The sequence below is a fragment of the Eleutherodactylus coqui genome, chromosome 6 (assembly GCF_035609145.1).
Source record: "Eleutherodactylus coqui strain aEleCoq1 chromosome 6, aEleCoq1.hap1, whole genome shotgun sequence".
NCBI classification, from domain to species: domain Eukaryota; kingdom Metazoa; phylum Chordata; class Amphibia; order Anura; family Eleutherodactylidae; genus Eleutherodactylus; species Eleutherodactylus coqui.
Window position 1 is genome coordinate 2,911,986 of NC_089842.1, and position 15,242 is coordinate 2,927,227.

The following is a 15,242-nucleotide window of genomic DNA, read 5'->3' on the forward strand; positions in this document are numbered from 1 at the left end:
GCGTCTCTATTAAACCACAAGGGGACTGCCTGGATGCCTCGCTATGTCTAAACATATATTATATAGTGGAGCCGTCCCTAAAACACATGTACCTCATGCCCTCCTAACATGTTTCACCACAAGGCTTCATGCAGGGAGCTCAGCTAGGCGTTAGTGACAGGAGCGGCATGGATATAGGCAGGACCAATGAACAATGGTTCCATAATGAATGACAGCTCAGAGACAATAGTCTGACCAATAGGATCTGGTGACAGTGTGTCTTATAGAGCGGGGCGGCCGGCGCATGGAACTGCAAGACGGTGCATATGCAATCCCTTCTGTAAGTGTGCCAGGTGGCGGACATGCTTAGGGAGAAGGAGGAATTGAAAAAAACGTCAAGAAAGTGTCTAATTTTCCCCCCTACAACCCGCGTCCGGCACGTCCGTGTTCTTGATTGGCATGCATACGGATTTCTCTTCTTCGCTATTATCCTGCGCAGGCGCTGTAGCAAACCACACTTACGCCTGCGCACCTCAGCTCCCCCTTAGTAGCCGAGACTTCAGCCGTACTGCGAGTGCGCCTTGAGGATCGTTACTCCCACAGTCACCTGAGCTCAGACGCAGTGGGAGTAACGATCCTCGGGGCGCACGTGCAGTCCACCACTGAAGTCTCAGCCACTAATGTAGAGGCTGAGGTGTGCAGGTGGGCGGAGCTTGCTACAGCGCCTGCGTGGGATCACAGCGAAAAAGAGAAATCAGTATGCATGCCAAGGGAAACTCTGAGGGGTAGCTGACTCTTCAGCCCATTAGAATGAGGAGGAAACGTGATCGGCGTGACTACGGATTCGTTATTACCAGATGGGGGTTGGAGTGAACGAGAAGCTCCGGATGTTCTGTACAGTTTATACGGACTGCGACAAATATGTGTTACACGCGTGGAGCGAATGGGACCTATTGATTTCAATGGGTTTATACACAAATGTGTATTTTTTACGCAATTTTCTAACACATGAAAAAAAGAGCATAGGCTGTCCATATTACAGACCAGAATAGGCCATAGCAGTCAATGGAACTGCGCAAATGTGCAGTGAATACGCATGAAACTTACAATCAATGCATATTTACGCTCAAAAACAGGTTCAAAAGAAATATGAGCACTTAAATGTGAAAAAAATGCAAAAAGGCCTGAAATACCTCGTAAATAGGCCCGTTTTAGTCCGCAAATACGCCCGTGTGCATGAGTCCAGTGGGCGTGTACACACAGAGAAAGCTGTCAATCACTGGTAGGACCGCCCACTGGACTCCTGAGTACAAGAGCAGGGATTTAGACAAGTTCTACTGAATCTATTCCCACAAGTCTACATATCAGCCTGCGCGGCTCCTTCTGCTCCACAACATCCTACCTGCAGATAACTGCATGATCAATGTGACAAGATCCCTTTAAAGCTGCTACAAATATAGACACAAATGTTCTTCCCTATTGACTGTGCATTGCATCGCATTTAAAGGGGTTGTCTGGTTGTAAAGTATTAATGGTCTAGCCTCAAAAAGGTCATCAATAGGAGATCACCAGGGACACCATCTGATCAGCTGTTTTCTGTTTCCTGAGTTACTTAAAGGGGTTGTCCAGTTCTAAACTACTGTTGGTGCATCCTTAGGACAGACCGTCTACAGTAGATTAGCGGGGGTCTGATGCCCAGGAACCCACCCATCAGCTGTTTGCTTGGCCGCTGCACTCTATCCCTGAGCTGGTTTCTGCAGGAAGCAGATTGCTCCATTCCTCTTCTGAACTTTGCAGATAGGCCTTTAATAGTTTAAACTGGACAACCCCCTTAAGTCTGTGGTCCCATACCAGTGATTGCAGGGCGTTTGCCATCTTCATTTTGTCCCCTTAACTTGGATGAAATCAGACAGAGAATAACGTTTTCCTCCATCTTTCTCCTCCGTTTGGTAAATCTTTTCATTAACAGCCATTACAAACATGAGAAAACTGTCTTAACGCCATCATGTAGAGAGCGACTATTCCATGTAGGGACCGACTATTCCATGTAGGGAGCCACTATTCCATGTAAGGAGCCAATATTCCATGTAGGGAGCCACTATCCCATGTAGGGAGCCACTATCCCAAGTAGGGAGCCACTGTCCCAAGTAGGGAGCCACTATCCCAAGTAGGGAGCCACTATTCCATGTAGGGAGCCACTATTCCATGTAAGGAGCCAATATTCCATGTAGGGAGCCAATAATCCATGTAGTAAGCCACTATTCCATGTAGGGAGCCACTATTCCATGTAGGGATCCACTATCCCATGTAGAGAGCCACTATTCAATGTAGAGAGTTACAATTTCATGTAAGGAGCCACTAATCCATGTAGGGAGCCACTATTCTATGTATGGAGTGACTATTTAATGTAGAGAGCCACTATTCCATGTAGGGAGCCACTAATCCATGTCGGGAGCCACTAATCCATGTAGGGAGCTACTAATCCATGTATGGACCCACTATTCCATGTAGGAAGCCACTATACTATGTAGGGAGCCACTATCCCATGTAGGGAGCCGCTATTCTACGTAGAGAGCCACTATTCCATGTAGGGAGCCACTATTCCATGTAGGGAGCGACTATTCTATGTAGAGAGTGACAATTCCCTGTAGGGAGCCACTATTCCATGTAGGGAGCCACTATCCCATGTAGGGAGCCAATATTCTACGTAGAGAGCCACTATTCTACGTAGGGAGCGACTATTCTATGTAGAGAGTGACAATTCCCTGTAGGGAGACACTATTCCATGTAGGGAGCCACTATTCCATGTAGGGAGTGACAACTCCATGTAGGGAGCCACTATCCTATGTAGGGAGACATTATTCCATGTAGGGAGCCACTATTCCATGTAGTGAGCCACTATTCTATGTAGGGAGCCAATATTCCATGTAGGGAGTGACAATTACATGTAGGAAGTGACAATTCCATGTAAGGAGCCACTATTCTATGTAGAGAGCAGCAATTCCATGTAGGGAGTCACTATTCCATGTAGAGAGCCACTATTCTATGTACGGAGTGCCTATTCTATGTAGGGAGCCACTATTCCATGTAGGGAGCCACTATTCTATGTAGGGAGTGACAATTCCATGAAGGGAGCCACTGTTCCATGTAGAGTGCCACTATTTTATATAGAGAGCCACTATTCCATGTAGGGAGTGACAACTCCATGTAAGAAGCCACTATCCCATGTAGGGAGACATTATTCCATGTAGGAAGCCGCTATTCCATGTAGGGAGCCACTATTCCATGTAGAGAGCCACTATTCTATGGAGGGAGCCAATATTCCATGTAGGGAGTCACTATTCCATGTAGAGAGCCACTATTCTATGTACGGAGTGCCTATTCTATGTAGGGAGCCACTATTCTATGTAGGGAGCCACTATTCCATATAGGAAGCGACTATTCTATAAAGGGAGTGGCAATTCATGAAGGGAGCCACTGTTCCATCTAGGGAGCCACTAATCCATGTATGGACCCACTATTCCATGTAGGGAGCCACTATACTATGTAGGGAGCCACTATTCCATGTAGGGAGCCACTATTCTATGTAGAGAGCCACTATTCCATGTAGGGAGCCACTATTCCATGTAGGGAGCGACTATTCTATGTAGAGAGTGACAATTCCCTGTAGGGAGCCACTATTCCATGTAGGGAGCCACTATACTCTGTAGGGAGCTACTATCCCATGTTGGGAGCCACTATTCTATGTAGAGAGCCACTATTCCATGTAGGGAGCGACTATTCTATGTAGAGAGTGACAATTCCCTGTAGGGAGCCACCATTCCATGTAGGGAGCCACTATTCCATGTAGGGAGCCACTATTCCATGTAGGGAGCGACTATTCTATGTAGAGAGTGACAATTCCCTGTAGGGAGCCACTATTCCATGTAGGGAGCCACTATCCCATGTAGGGAGCCACTATTCTATGTAGAGAGCCACTATTCTACGTAGGGAGCGACTATTCTATGTAGAGAGTGACAATTCCCTGTAGGGAGACACTATTCCATGTAGGGAGCCACTATTCCATGTAGGGAGTGACAACTCCATGTAGGGAGCCACTATCCTATGTAGGGAGACATTATTCCATGAAGGAGCCACTATTCCATGTAGAGAGCCACTATTCTATGTAGGGAGCCAATATTCCATGTAGGGAGTGACAATTAGATGTAGGAAGTGACAATTCCATGTAAGGAGCCACTATTCTATGTAGAGAGCAGCAATTCCATGTAGGGAGTCACTATTCCATGTAGAGAGCCACTATTCTATGTACGGAGTGCCTATTCTATGTAGGGAGCCACTATTCCATATAGGGAGCCACTATTCTATGTAGGGAGTGACAATTCCATGAAGGGAGCCACTGTTCCATGTAGAGTGCCACTATTTTATGTAGAGAGCCACTATTCCATGTAGGGAGTGACAACTCCATGTAAGAAGCCACTATCCCATGTAGGGAGACATTATTCTATGTAGGAAGCCGCTTTTCCATGTAGGGAGTCACTATTCCATGTAGAGAGCCACTATTCTATGTACGGAGTGCCTATTCTATGTAGGGAGCCACTATTCTATGTAGGGAGCCACTATTCCATGTAGGAAGCGACTATTCTATGTAGGGAGTGGCAATTCATGAATGGAGCCACTGTTCCATCTAGGGAGCCACTAATCCATGTATGGACCCACTATTCCATGTAGGGAGCCACTATACTATGTAGAGAGCCACTATTCCATGTAGGGAGCCACTATTCCATGTAGGGAGCGACTATTCTATGTAGAGAGTGACAATTCCCTGTAGGGAGCCACTATTCCATGTAGGGAGTGACAACTCCATGTAGGGAGCCACTATACTATGTAGGGAGCTACTATCCCATGTTGGGAGCCTCTATTTTACGTAGAGAGCCACTATTCCATGTAGGGAGCGACTATTCTATGTAGAGAGTGACAATTCCCTGTAGGGAGCCACCATTCCATGTAGGGAGCCACTATTCCATGTAGGGAGCCAATATTCCATGTAGGGAGCGACTATTCTATGTAGAGAGTGACAATTCCCTGTAGGGAGCCACTATCCCATGTAGGGTCCCACTATTCCATGTAGAGAGCCACTATTCTACGTAGGGAGCGACTATTCTATGTAGAGAGTGACAATTCCCTGTAGGGAGACACTATTCCATGTAGGGAGCCACTATTCCATGTAGGGAGTGACAACTCCATTTAGGGAGCCACTATCCTATGTAGGGAGACATTATTCCATGTAGGGAGCCACTATTCCATGTAGTGAGCCACTATTCTATGTAGGGAGCCAATATTCCATGTAGGGAGTGACAATTACATGTAGGAAGTGACAATTCCATGTAAGGAGCCACTATTCTATGTAGAGAGCAGCAATTCCATGTAGGGAGTCACTATTCCATGTAGAGAGCCACTATTCTATGTACGGAGTGCCTATTCTATGTAGGGAGCCACTATTCCATGTAGGGAGCCACTATTCTATGTAGGGAGTGACAATTCCATGAAGGGAGCCACTGTTCCATGTAGAGTGCCACTATTTTATGTAGAGAGCCACTATTCCATGTAGGAAGCGACTATTCTATGTAGGGAGTGGCAATTCATGAAGGGAGCCACTGTTCCATCTAGGGAGCCACTAATCCATGTATGGACCCACTATTCCATGTAGGGAGCCACTATACTATGTAGGGAGCCACTATCCCATGTAGGGAGCCGCTATTCTATGTAGAGAGCCACTATTCCATGTAGGGAGCCACTATTCCATGTAGGGAGCGACTATTCTATGTAGAGAGTGACAATTCCCTGTAGGGAGCCACTATTCCATGTAGGGAGTGACAACTCCATGTAGGGAGCCACTATACTATGTAGGGAGCTACTATCCCATGTTGGGAGCCTCTATTTTATGTAGAGAGCCACTATTCCATGTAGGGAGCGACTATTCTATGTAGAGAGTGACAATTCCCTGTAGGGAGCCACCATTCCATGTAGGGAGCCACTATTCCATGTAGGGAGCCAATATTCCATGTAGGGAGCGACTATTCTATGTAGAGAGTGACAATTCCCTGTAGGGAGCCACTATCCCATGTAGGGAGCCACTATTCTATGTAGAGAGCCACTATTCTACGTAGGGAGCGACTATTCTATGTAGAGAGTGACAATTCCCTGTAGGGAGACACTATTCCATGTAGGGAGCCACTATTCCATGTAGGGAGTGACAACTCCATGTAGGGAGCCACTATCCTATGTAGGGAGACATTATTCCATGTAGGGAGCCACTATTCCATGTAGGGAGCCACTATTCTATGTAGGGAGCCAATATTCCATGTAGGAAGACATTATTCCATGTAGGAAGCCGCTATTCCATGTAGGGAGCCACTATTCTATGTAGGGAGCCAATATTCCATGTAGGGAGTGACAATTCCATGTAGGAAGTGACAATTCCATGTAAGGAGCCACTATTCTATGTAGAGAGCAGCAATTCCATGTAGGGAGTCACTATTCCATGTAGAGAGCCACTATTCTATGTACGGAGTGCCTATTCTATGTAGGGAGCCACTATTCCATGTAGGGAGCCACTATTCTATGTAGGGAGTGACAATTCCATGAAGGGAGCCACTGTTCCATGTAGAGTGCCACTATTTTATATAGAGAGCCACTATTCCATGTAGGGAGTGACAACTCCATGTAATAAGCCACTATCCCATGTAGGGAGACATTATTCCATGTAGGAAGCCGCTATTCCATGTAGGGAGCCACTATTCCATGTAGGGAGCCACTATTCTATGGAGGGAGCCAATATTCCATGTAGGTAGTCACTATTCCATGTAGAGAGCCACTATTCTATGTACGGAGTGCCTATTCTATGTAGGGAGCCACTATTCTATGTAGGGAGCCACTATTCCATGTAGGAAGCGACTATTCTATGTAGGGAGTGGCAATTCATGAAGGGAGCCACTGTTCCATTTAGGGAGCCACTAATCCATGTATGGACTCACTATTCCATGTAGGGAGCCACTATACTATGTAGGGAGCCACTATCCCATGTAGGGAGCCGCTATTCTACGTAGAGAGCCACTATTCCATGTAGGGAGCCACTATTCCATGTAGGGAGCGACTATTCTATGTAGAGAGTGACAATTCCCTGTAGGGAGCCACTATTCCATGTAGGGAGTGACAACTCCATGTAGGGAGCCACTATACTATGTAGGGAGCCACTATCCCATGTTGGGAGCCACTATTCTACGTAGAGAACCACTATTCGATGTAGGGAGCGACTATTCTATGTAGAGAGTGACAATTCCCTGTAGGGAGCCAGCATTCCATGTAGGGAGCCACTATTCCATGTAGGGAGTGACAACTCCATGTAGGGAGCCACTATCCTATGTAGGGAGACATTATTCCATGTAGGGAGCCACTATTCTATGTAGGGAGCCAATATTCCATGTATGGAGTGACAATTACATGTAGGAAGTGACAATTCCATGTAAGGAGCCACTATTCTATGTAGAGAGCAGCAATTCCATGTAGGGAGTGACAATTCCATATAGGGAGTCACTATTCCATGTAGAGAGCCACTATTCTATGTAGGGAGCCACTATTCTATGGAGGGAGCCAATATTCTATGGAGGGAGCCAATATTCCATGTAGGGAGTGACAATTACATGTAGGAAGTGACAATTCCATGAAGGGAGCCACTATTCTATGTAGAGAGCAGCAATTCCATGTAGGGAGTGACAATTCTATGTAGGGAGTCACTATTCCATGTAGAGAGCCACTATTCTATGTACGGAGTGCCTATTCTATGTAGGGAGCCACTATTCCATGTAGGCAGTGACTATTCTATGTAGGGAGTGACAATTCCATGAAGGGAGCCACTGTTCCATGTAGGGTGCCACTATTTTATGTAGAGAGCCACTATTCCATGTAGGAAGACATTATTCCATGTAGGAAGCCGCTATTCCATGTAGGGAGCCACTATTCTATGTAGGGAGCCAATATTCCATGTAGGGAGTGACAATTCCATGTAGCGAGTGACAATTCCATGTAGCGAGTGACAATTCCATGTAGGGAGTGACAATTACATGTAGAGAGCCACTATTCCATGTAGGGAGTGACTATTCCATGCAGAGAGCGATTATTCCATGTAGGGAGCCACTATCCCATGTAGGGAGCCACTATCCCATGTAGGGAGCCGCTATTCCATGTAGGGAGCCACTATTCCACTATCCCGCACCTGCACAATATTCCCGCAGTTGCCCTTTGTGTTATTTATTTGGAAAGATATGAAGTCCTCTCCCTCGATGCCGGGGCAATGTCTGTCATTGATCCGCACGCCTTCCCTCTCGAAGCCGAGCTGAAACAGCTTGCATTTTGATATGGACACTTCCATCTGAGCGGCTTTACAGGTGACCTCAGCATCGATGATGTCATGTGTGTCTGCAAAAACACATGGAAAACCGAACATCAAGCAGCGACATTTAAAGGGTTATTCAGGGCCCAGCAATCTTACTCGTGGTTTAAAGGGTCGTGATTTTTGTCAATTAGCTCGGTACCCTCTGCAGCAGCCTAGAACGGTACTGCAGTGTACTATGCCAAAGCAAGAAAAAAGAAAGTTAATCAAATGGTTAAATGCTTGTACCGTTTCCGTAGACCGGCGGGTCCATGCAACCACAAAGCTCTCCTCCATTGTCCACCTCGCAGCTTCGGTTGGGGCAGTCGGCACCTACACAGGGGTCTTCAATCACTCCTGCTATAAATGAGAACACGGACGGGACAATGTTAGACTAGTACAGAAGTGGATGCAGCTCTTATAAGACAAGATTCACCACGAGCTGCTAATTATTCTGCAACGATCTGCGGAGCCCCACAAACACAAAAGATCCAGCAGCGAACTGCAAGCACTGAGTATGACTTAAACCAATTGCATCATTGCAACAGGTCCCCCTTAGTGTGGACTATCCAACATCTGGATTCACCGCAGAGGACGGAACACTAGCGTCACGAGTGACAAAGGTGTGTAGGGTAAACCGCGGAATACTCCCCCAGCAGTAACTTGGTCGGGTCCCATGCTACTCGCAGGGGAGGAGATGGTACAGCCCCGTGACAAGGCCTCAATCTATTCTGCTATCTCCTTGGCTGTGGGCCCGCTCCTCGGACGCTGCACAGGCACAGTACAGCAGCTCAGGCCCACTCACTAGGATGGTCCGGAGCCGCGCTCACATAACACCACAGACCTGAGGCTGTGGAACTCACTCACTCATTGTGGTCTCTCTACAGCCAATCAGCTGCCATGTGTGCGTTCTGTAACTCTACTATGTAGATTGTCACGTAATCAGTAAAACCTCCACTTTTATGCGATTGATCACAATTTATTTGGCCATAATGAGATCCTTTCACTTTTTGCTCTGATGACTATCGAGCGCCGGAAACCTTTCTAATTACCATAAAAACCCGAAATGCGCAATATTTCTCAGACTTACAGCAATTCTCCTTCTCGATCCACTCTGTGCTGAGAATTCCAAATGAGCGGCAGGCTTCTCCGTAGGCGGCCAACGAGCCGCACAACTGAATCTTCTTATTATTGTAGCAGCCGTCCAGGAAACAAGACTCATAAAACGGTACGGGGTCCAGCAGGCCGTAGCAGGGCTGGAAGAAGCCCTTCATGTCCGTCAGCTTGAGGCAGTAGCCATCACTCTGCAGCTTCTGGATCTGCACGTTGTCACAAGTCGAGGCGTACTGAGAGTACTGCAGCTCGTTGCAGCTGAAAAACAAGGTTCCTCCATTAAGGAGCGCTTACTGCTGTGAGGGGCTTCATGCCGGATTTAGGATTGATTCTACTTCCCTTATATCCGATCAGAATATAATGTATAGAAAGATTAATACGAGTTATATGACGACTATCTCAAGGTACTGTTTCTGCTTGTGGAGACCACCAGGGCTACAGTAGTGACTTTTATGGGTCAGGCAATGCACCCTGGGAAAGGGGTATGCAAATTTACTATCCCCTAGAAGAAGAAAGCTGTTTCTCTAGTGCCACCTACTGGACAGTAGTTACCCTATAAATCAACATTCAAACCTTTAATGGGCCTTGCAAATAATCATCATCTAAGTCCTCGGACACAAGCAAGTTTGGATCTGCCTCATGGATCTGGGGAATATTTCTGCGTGTGTGTGTGTGTGTGTGTGTGTGTGTGTGTGTGTGTGTGTGTGTGTGTATGTATGTATGTATGTATATATATATATACGGCACTGCGAATTTACAATATATTTAGGGTCTTGCTGTGTTGTGCGTTTGAGAAGAGGACACCCATTTGGAGACAAAAGCCCCACTTTCTTTTTATGAGCATACGTTCCCCATCTGCTCCGGTGCTCCAGTGACTGCCGATGTCTCATGCTGTTCATCAACCGCTCAGCCAATCAGTCTATGCACAGATGCCCGCTGAGGCCAGTGATTGGCTGACTGGTCATGTGAGCACTGAAGTGCAAGTGACCGCTGCAGCTACTTCTGGGATCGGACTTATGCGTACCACATCAATGGCGCTGAATGTGGCAAACTATCGGAAAAGTGAGTATATACGTTTATATTATTTTATACCATTGCCTGCTGTAAGTTTTTATTAAATTAAAATAAAAAACCTTTAAAATGTCCCTGTGGTAAAAAAAAACACATTTTCCATCCCTGCCCCCCTCACCTGATAATCTGTCACACTTTTGTATACTGTAACCACTCTCCTACAGTGCAGCCCCCTGTCTGATGCTCATAAGGCACCATCTTGAGACTGAGATTTTTTTTTATCTTTTACTTTCAAATCAATCCATAGATAGCTGGAGGCTGTACCATTTTGGCCCACTGGGGGGACAGTTTATCATTACCTTCTATAGTCATCTAAATAAGCTACAGCCCATAGGTATATAGTCAGGAGGATGAGCTGTGATCTCCTCTAGTATAACTGTGTGACAGGAGTATCTGTTTCGCCCTCTACGCAGTTTCTGTAGTAGAATTCACACAACAGCATAATGAAGACTGAGAAATTAATTAGTTTCAGACAGCATAAACTCAAGACGACCTGAACTCAGTGACCCCTGTACTTTATGGCACTAATAATTAAATAAAGTAAGTTACTTTTTTCAAGTCAACCGAACACCCTATCTTCCTTTGAACTGGTCAGAACTGACATCACATGACCATCTGAGGAGAAAGAGGCTGGAAGTTTCATAGAAAGGAGGAACTATCCAAGGTAACACTAGCCGATTTATATATATTGGGGGAATCGCTACAACAATAATTTTAAAAAAAAATCACCGGAGTGGCCCTTTAAATTGTAGTCTCCCTTTTGGGCAGAGCCTAATGTGCCAGGCATTGTGTTCCTAAAGGGGGATCATAGTTTAGAGGGTGCCCTGTACCATCCACTAATGCCCCATTATAGTGAGCCATAGGTGTAATTATACACATTGATGTAAAGTGACTCTACTAGACAGTGGCCTAAATAACACCCACTGGTTCCATTAACCCCTGCAGTTCAGGACGAGCTCTGCTCCTTCTGCAGGAAAAGGACATTACAGTTCTGGAGGAACAAAGCTCATTCTACACTTAACTTCTGCAGCCCCACTTCTATATAGGTCTATAACTGACCTGCTTGTATTTCCGCCCTCCACTAACCGCCCTCATCCTGACATCTCCATCTCAGTGTGTGGCACCATAACTCCCAGCACACCCGCTGCCTTGGGGTTATATCTGACCCAGATCTGTCATTTACCCCCTGTGTCCAATCTCTGGCCCGAACATGTCAGCTGCACCTCAAGAACATCGCAAGAATCTTTTCTCACTGCGGACGCACTAAAAATGCTCCCTGTCGCCCTCATCCACTCCCGCCTCGATTATTACAACTCGTTGCTGATCGGCCTCCCCTGCACCAGACTCTACCCCCTCCAATCCATCCTGAATGCGGCAGCCAGGCTCATCTTCCTGTCCAGCCGCTACTCGGACGCCTCTGCCCTGTGCCGGTCACTGCACTGGCTGCCCGTTAAATACAGAATTCAATTTAAACTCGCCACCTTCATCCACAAAGCCCTCCACAGCGCAGCACCCCCTATATTGTATCCCTCATCCACAGCGCAGCGCCCCCTATATTGTATCCCTCATCCACAGCGCAGCGCCCCCCTATATTGTATCCCTCATCCACAGCACAGCGCCCCCCTATATTGTATCCCTCATCCACAGCACTGCCCTACATTGTATCCCTTGTCCACAGCACTGCCCCCCACTATATTGTATCCCTCATCCATATCCATAAAGCCCTCATCTCAATCCACCACTCAGCACGTGCCCTCTGCTCCGCTAGTGAAATCAGACTAAGTGCCCCTTTAATTCGAACCTCTCATTCCCACCTCCAAGACTTCTCTAGAGCAGCACCAGTCCTCTGGATTGCACTACTCAAAACTATCCAGGCAATCCTCAATGCACAAAACTTTAGCCGTGCTCTAAAAACGCCCCTCTTCTGAAGGCATACCACATGCCCTAAACCCAACCCCTCTGCACTACACCTCATAACATGCTCCCTGACCTACTGACTGCAATCCCTACCAGCTGCCATCAACCGCCCCCTGCTGTCACACCGATTCAGCCACTATACGGCCTTACCATTGCCTATGTGTATAGCATTCCTCACTCTCCACCTCGCCATACCGTGCACATCTCCAGTCCCCCATACTATGCACATCTCCAGTCCCCCATACTATGCACATCTCCACACCTCCATACCATGCACATCTCCACACCTCCATACCATGCACATCTCTACTGCTCCATACCGTGCACATCTCCAGCCCCCCATACTATGCACATCTCTACTGCTCCATACCGTGCACATCTCCAGCCCCCCATACTATGCACATCTCTACTGCTCCATACCGTGCACATCTCCAGCCCCCCATACTATGCACATCTCCAGCCCCTTTACCTTCTGTACCTACGGTCCCTATCAGCTGATCACTACATGGAACTGCGGTTTTTGTTTCTTTGTACTTTTGTGTTGGTCTTTTGTATCCCCCTTTTTCTGTAAGCGCTGCGGAATACGTTGGCGCTATACAAATAAAGATTATTATTAGTTTGTTATGTCATTAAGGGGTTAAAGATGCACTTAAGGCAACTGAGTTCTGCGCCAAATATATTTACATGAGACAAATTCAAAATCTACAATACAAAAGTGACATTTTGGGGGAGTTTTTCTCAATTTCTTGTAACTTTTGAGGGGTTTAAAGCAACTTTATGATCGTCCAGAGACTGGAGGGGAAATCATATAATCTGCTTCCCTCTCGCTCCCGTTCTGCCACTAATCTGCTTGTTCGTGGAGCTCATCTTCTAGATGGGCGCTACTGGGTGTGCGCTGGGCATCAGCGATGAGATGCGGCACGCTGCTTATCTGCTCAGGCAGACCGGTGTGTAATATGACAGACTGCAGAGCGACCTGCAGGGGTCTAGTCTAAGAATCACCACTGCCATCGCGGAAGAATGAAGACAGGTCCCAGGAATAAGCGGAATGGGGAGAAAGAGGGCACCAACTAATAGAACTCCCGCTTCAGGTCCGAGGATGTTACTGGAGTTGGATCTACAGAGGTTGTCCAGCATTAAACTATTAAGGGCAATGTGTCATCAGAAAATAACCCATTATATCGATCACATATTGGTATTTTTTTTAATTTTAGGTAACAATTTCTCTCTCTCTCTCTCTCTATATATTTTTTTTAATCCTTCAAAAAAAAAAAAAAAATAGGTGATATTACAGCTTACCTCCTCCCCTCCCTGCACACTGACCACAAAGCCTAAAATTGATCTGACACTTCTTGTCGTGTAGAGAAAACCTCTCAGCCGTCATCTTATTATCATCACAGACAGGATTACATTGACAGGAGACACCGATATATAGATAACACAGGGTCCACCATTCTCAATAGTCACAGCTCCCCTCCTCCCCTCCCTGTACAAGCAGGATTACACTGAGAGGAGACACCATTCACAATAGTCACAGCTCCCCTCCTCCCCTCCCTGTACAGACAGGATTACACTGAGAGGAGACGCCTATATATAGATAACACAGGACCCACCATTCACAATCGTCACAGCTCACCTCCTCCTCTCCCTGTACAGGCAGCATTACACTGAGAGGTGAGACCTATATATAGATAACACAGGATACATCATTCACAATAGTCACAGCTTACCTCCTCCCCTCCATGCACACTAACCACTAAAACTAATATAGTCTGACACTTCCTGTTCTGTAGAGGAAACCTCTCAGCTGTCATCTAATTATCATCACAGGCAGGATTACACCGAGAGGAAACACCTATATATAGATAACACAGGACCTGTCATTCACAATAGTCACAGCTCACCTCCTCCCCTCCCTGTACAGGCAGGATTACACCGAGAGGAGACACCTATATATATAGATAACACAGGAGCCACCATTCACAATAGGTGATATCACAGCTCCCCTCCTCCCCTCCCTGCATAATGACCTCTGCACAGGCCACAGAACATGTCTAGAACAGTCTCAAATACAAGTTAATGGGTCTCCTGCTGTCTATTGTGTGAATGATCTATGAAGCTGCTGTAACGCAGATCTTCTAAATGGTCTAACATTTGGCCACCCTCAGTCATGTAGAGGCAACAGGATAAAAAGATTCTGCACTCAGAAAATAAAAAACATTTAGAAAATTGCAAAATGTTTAATTAATACAGAAAACATTTGGTGATCTAGTCTCCTTAAGGGCATCTCCCTCTCTGTGGGCAGCACACTGACGGCTGGTCACTGCGAAAGTAATAACCAGGCAGGATGCTGCGGTTGGTAGTCACTCAGCGGGTGCACATACTGACAGCAGTGTGTGCATCCAGCATACTCCTCCCCTGACCTCTCCTCCTTGGTTACACACTGACAGCAGTTTGTGCATCCAGTATACTCCTCCCCTGACCCCTCCTCCTTGGTTACATACTGACAGCAGTCTGTGCATCCAGCATACTCCTCCCCTGACCCCTCCTTCTTGGTTACATACTGACAGCAGTTTGTGCATCCACCATACTCCTCCCCTGACCTCTCAACCTTGGTTACATACTGACAGCAGTTTGTGCATCCAGCATACTCCTCCCCTGACCTCTCCTCCTTGGTTACATACTGACAGCAGTGTGTGCATCCAGCATACTCCTCCCCTGACCTCTACTCCTT

General features: G+C 46.6%; 1 protein-coding gene across 1 annotated transcript in view; it reads right to left on the reverse strand.

The window, feature by feature from the left end:
- Positions 1-15,242, reverse strand: part of TECTA (tectorin alpha) — a 132,675-nt gene that overhangs the window by 13,154 nt on the left and 104,279 nt on the right. Inside the window, exons 11-13 of the mRNA XM_066606000.1 lie at positions 9,498-9,778; positions 8,657-8,767; positions 8,252-8,454 (exon numbers count right to left, since the gene is read on the reverse strand). Coding sequence (XP_066462097.1) covers positions 8,252-8,454; positions 8,657-8,767; positions 9,498-9,778 — 595 coding nt within the window. The remainder of the gene's footprint in view (positions 1-8,251; positions 8,455-8,656; positions 8,768-9,497; positions 9,779-15,242) is intronic.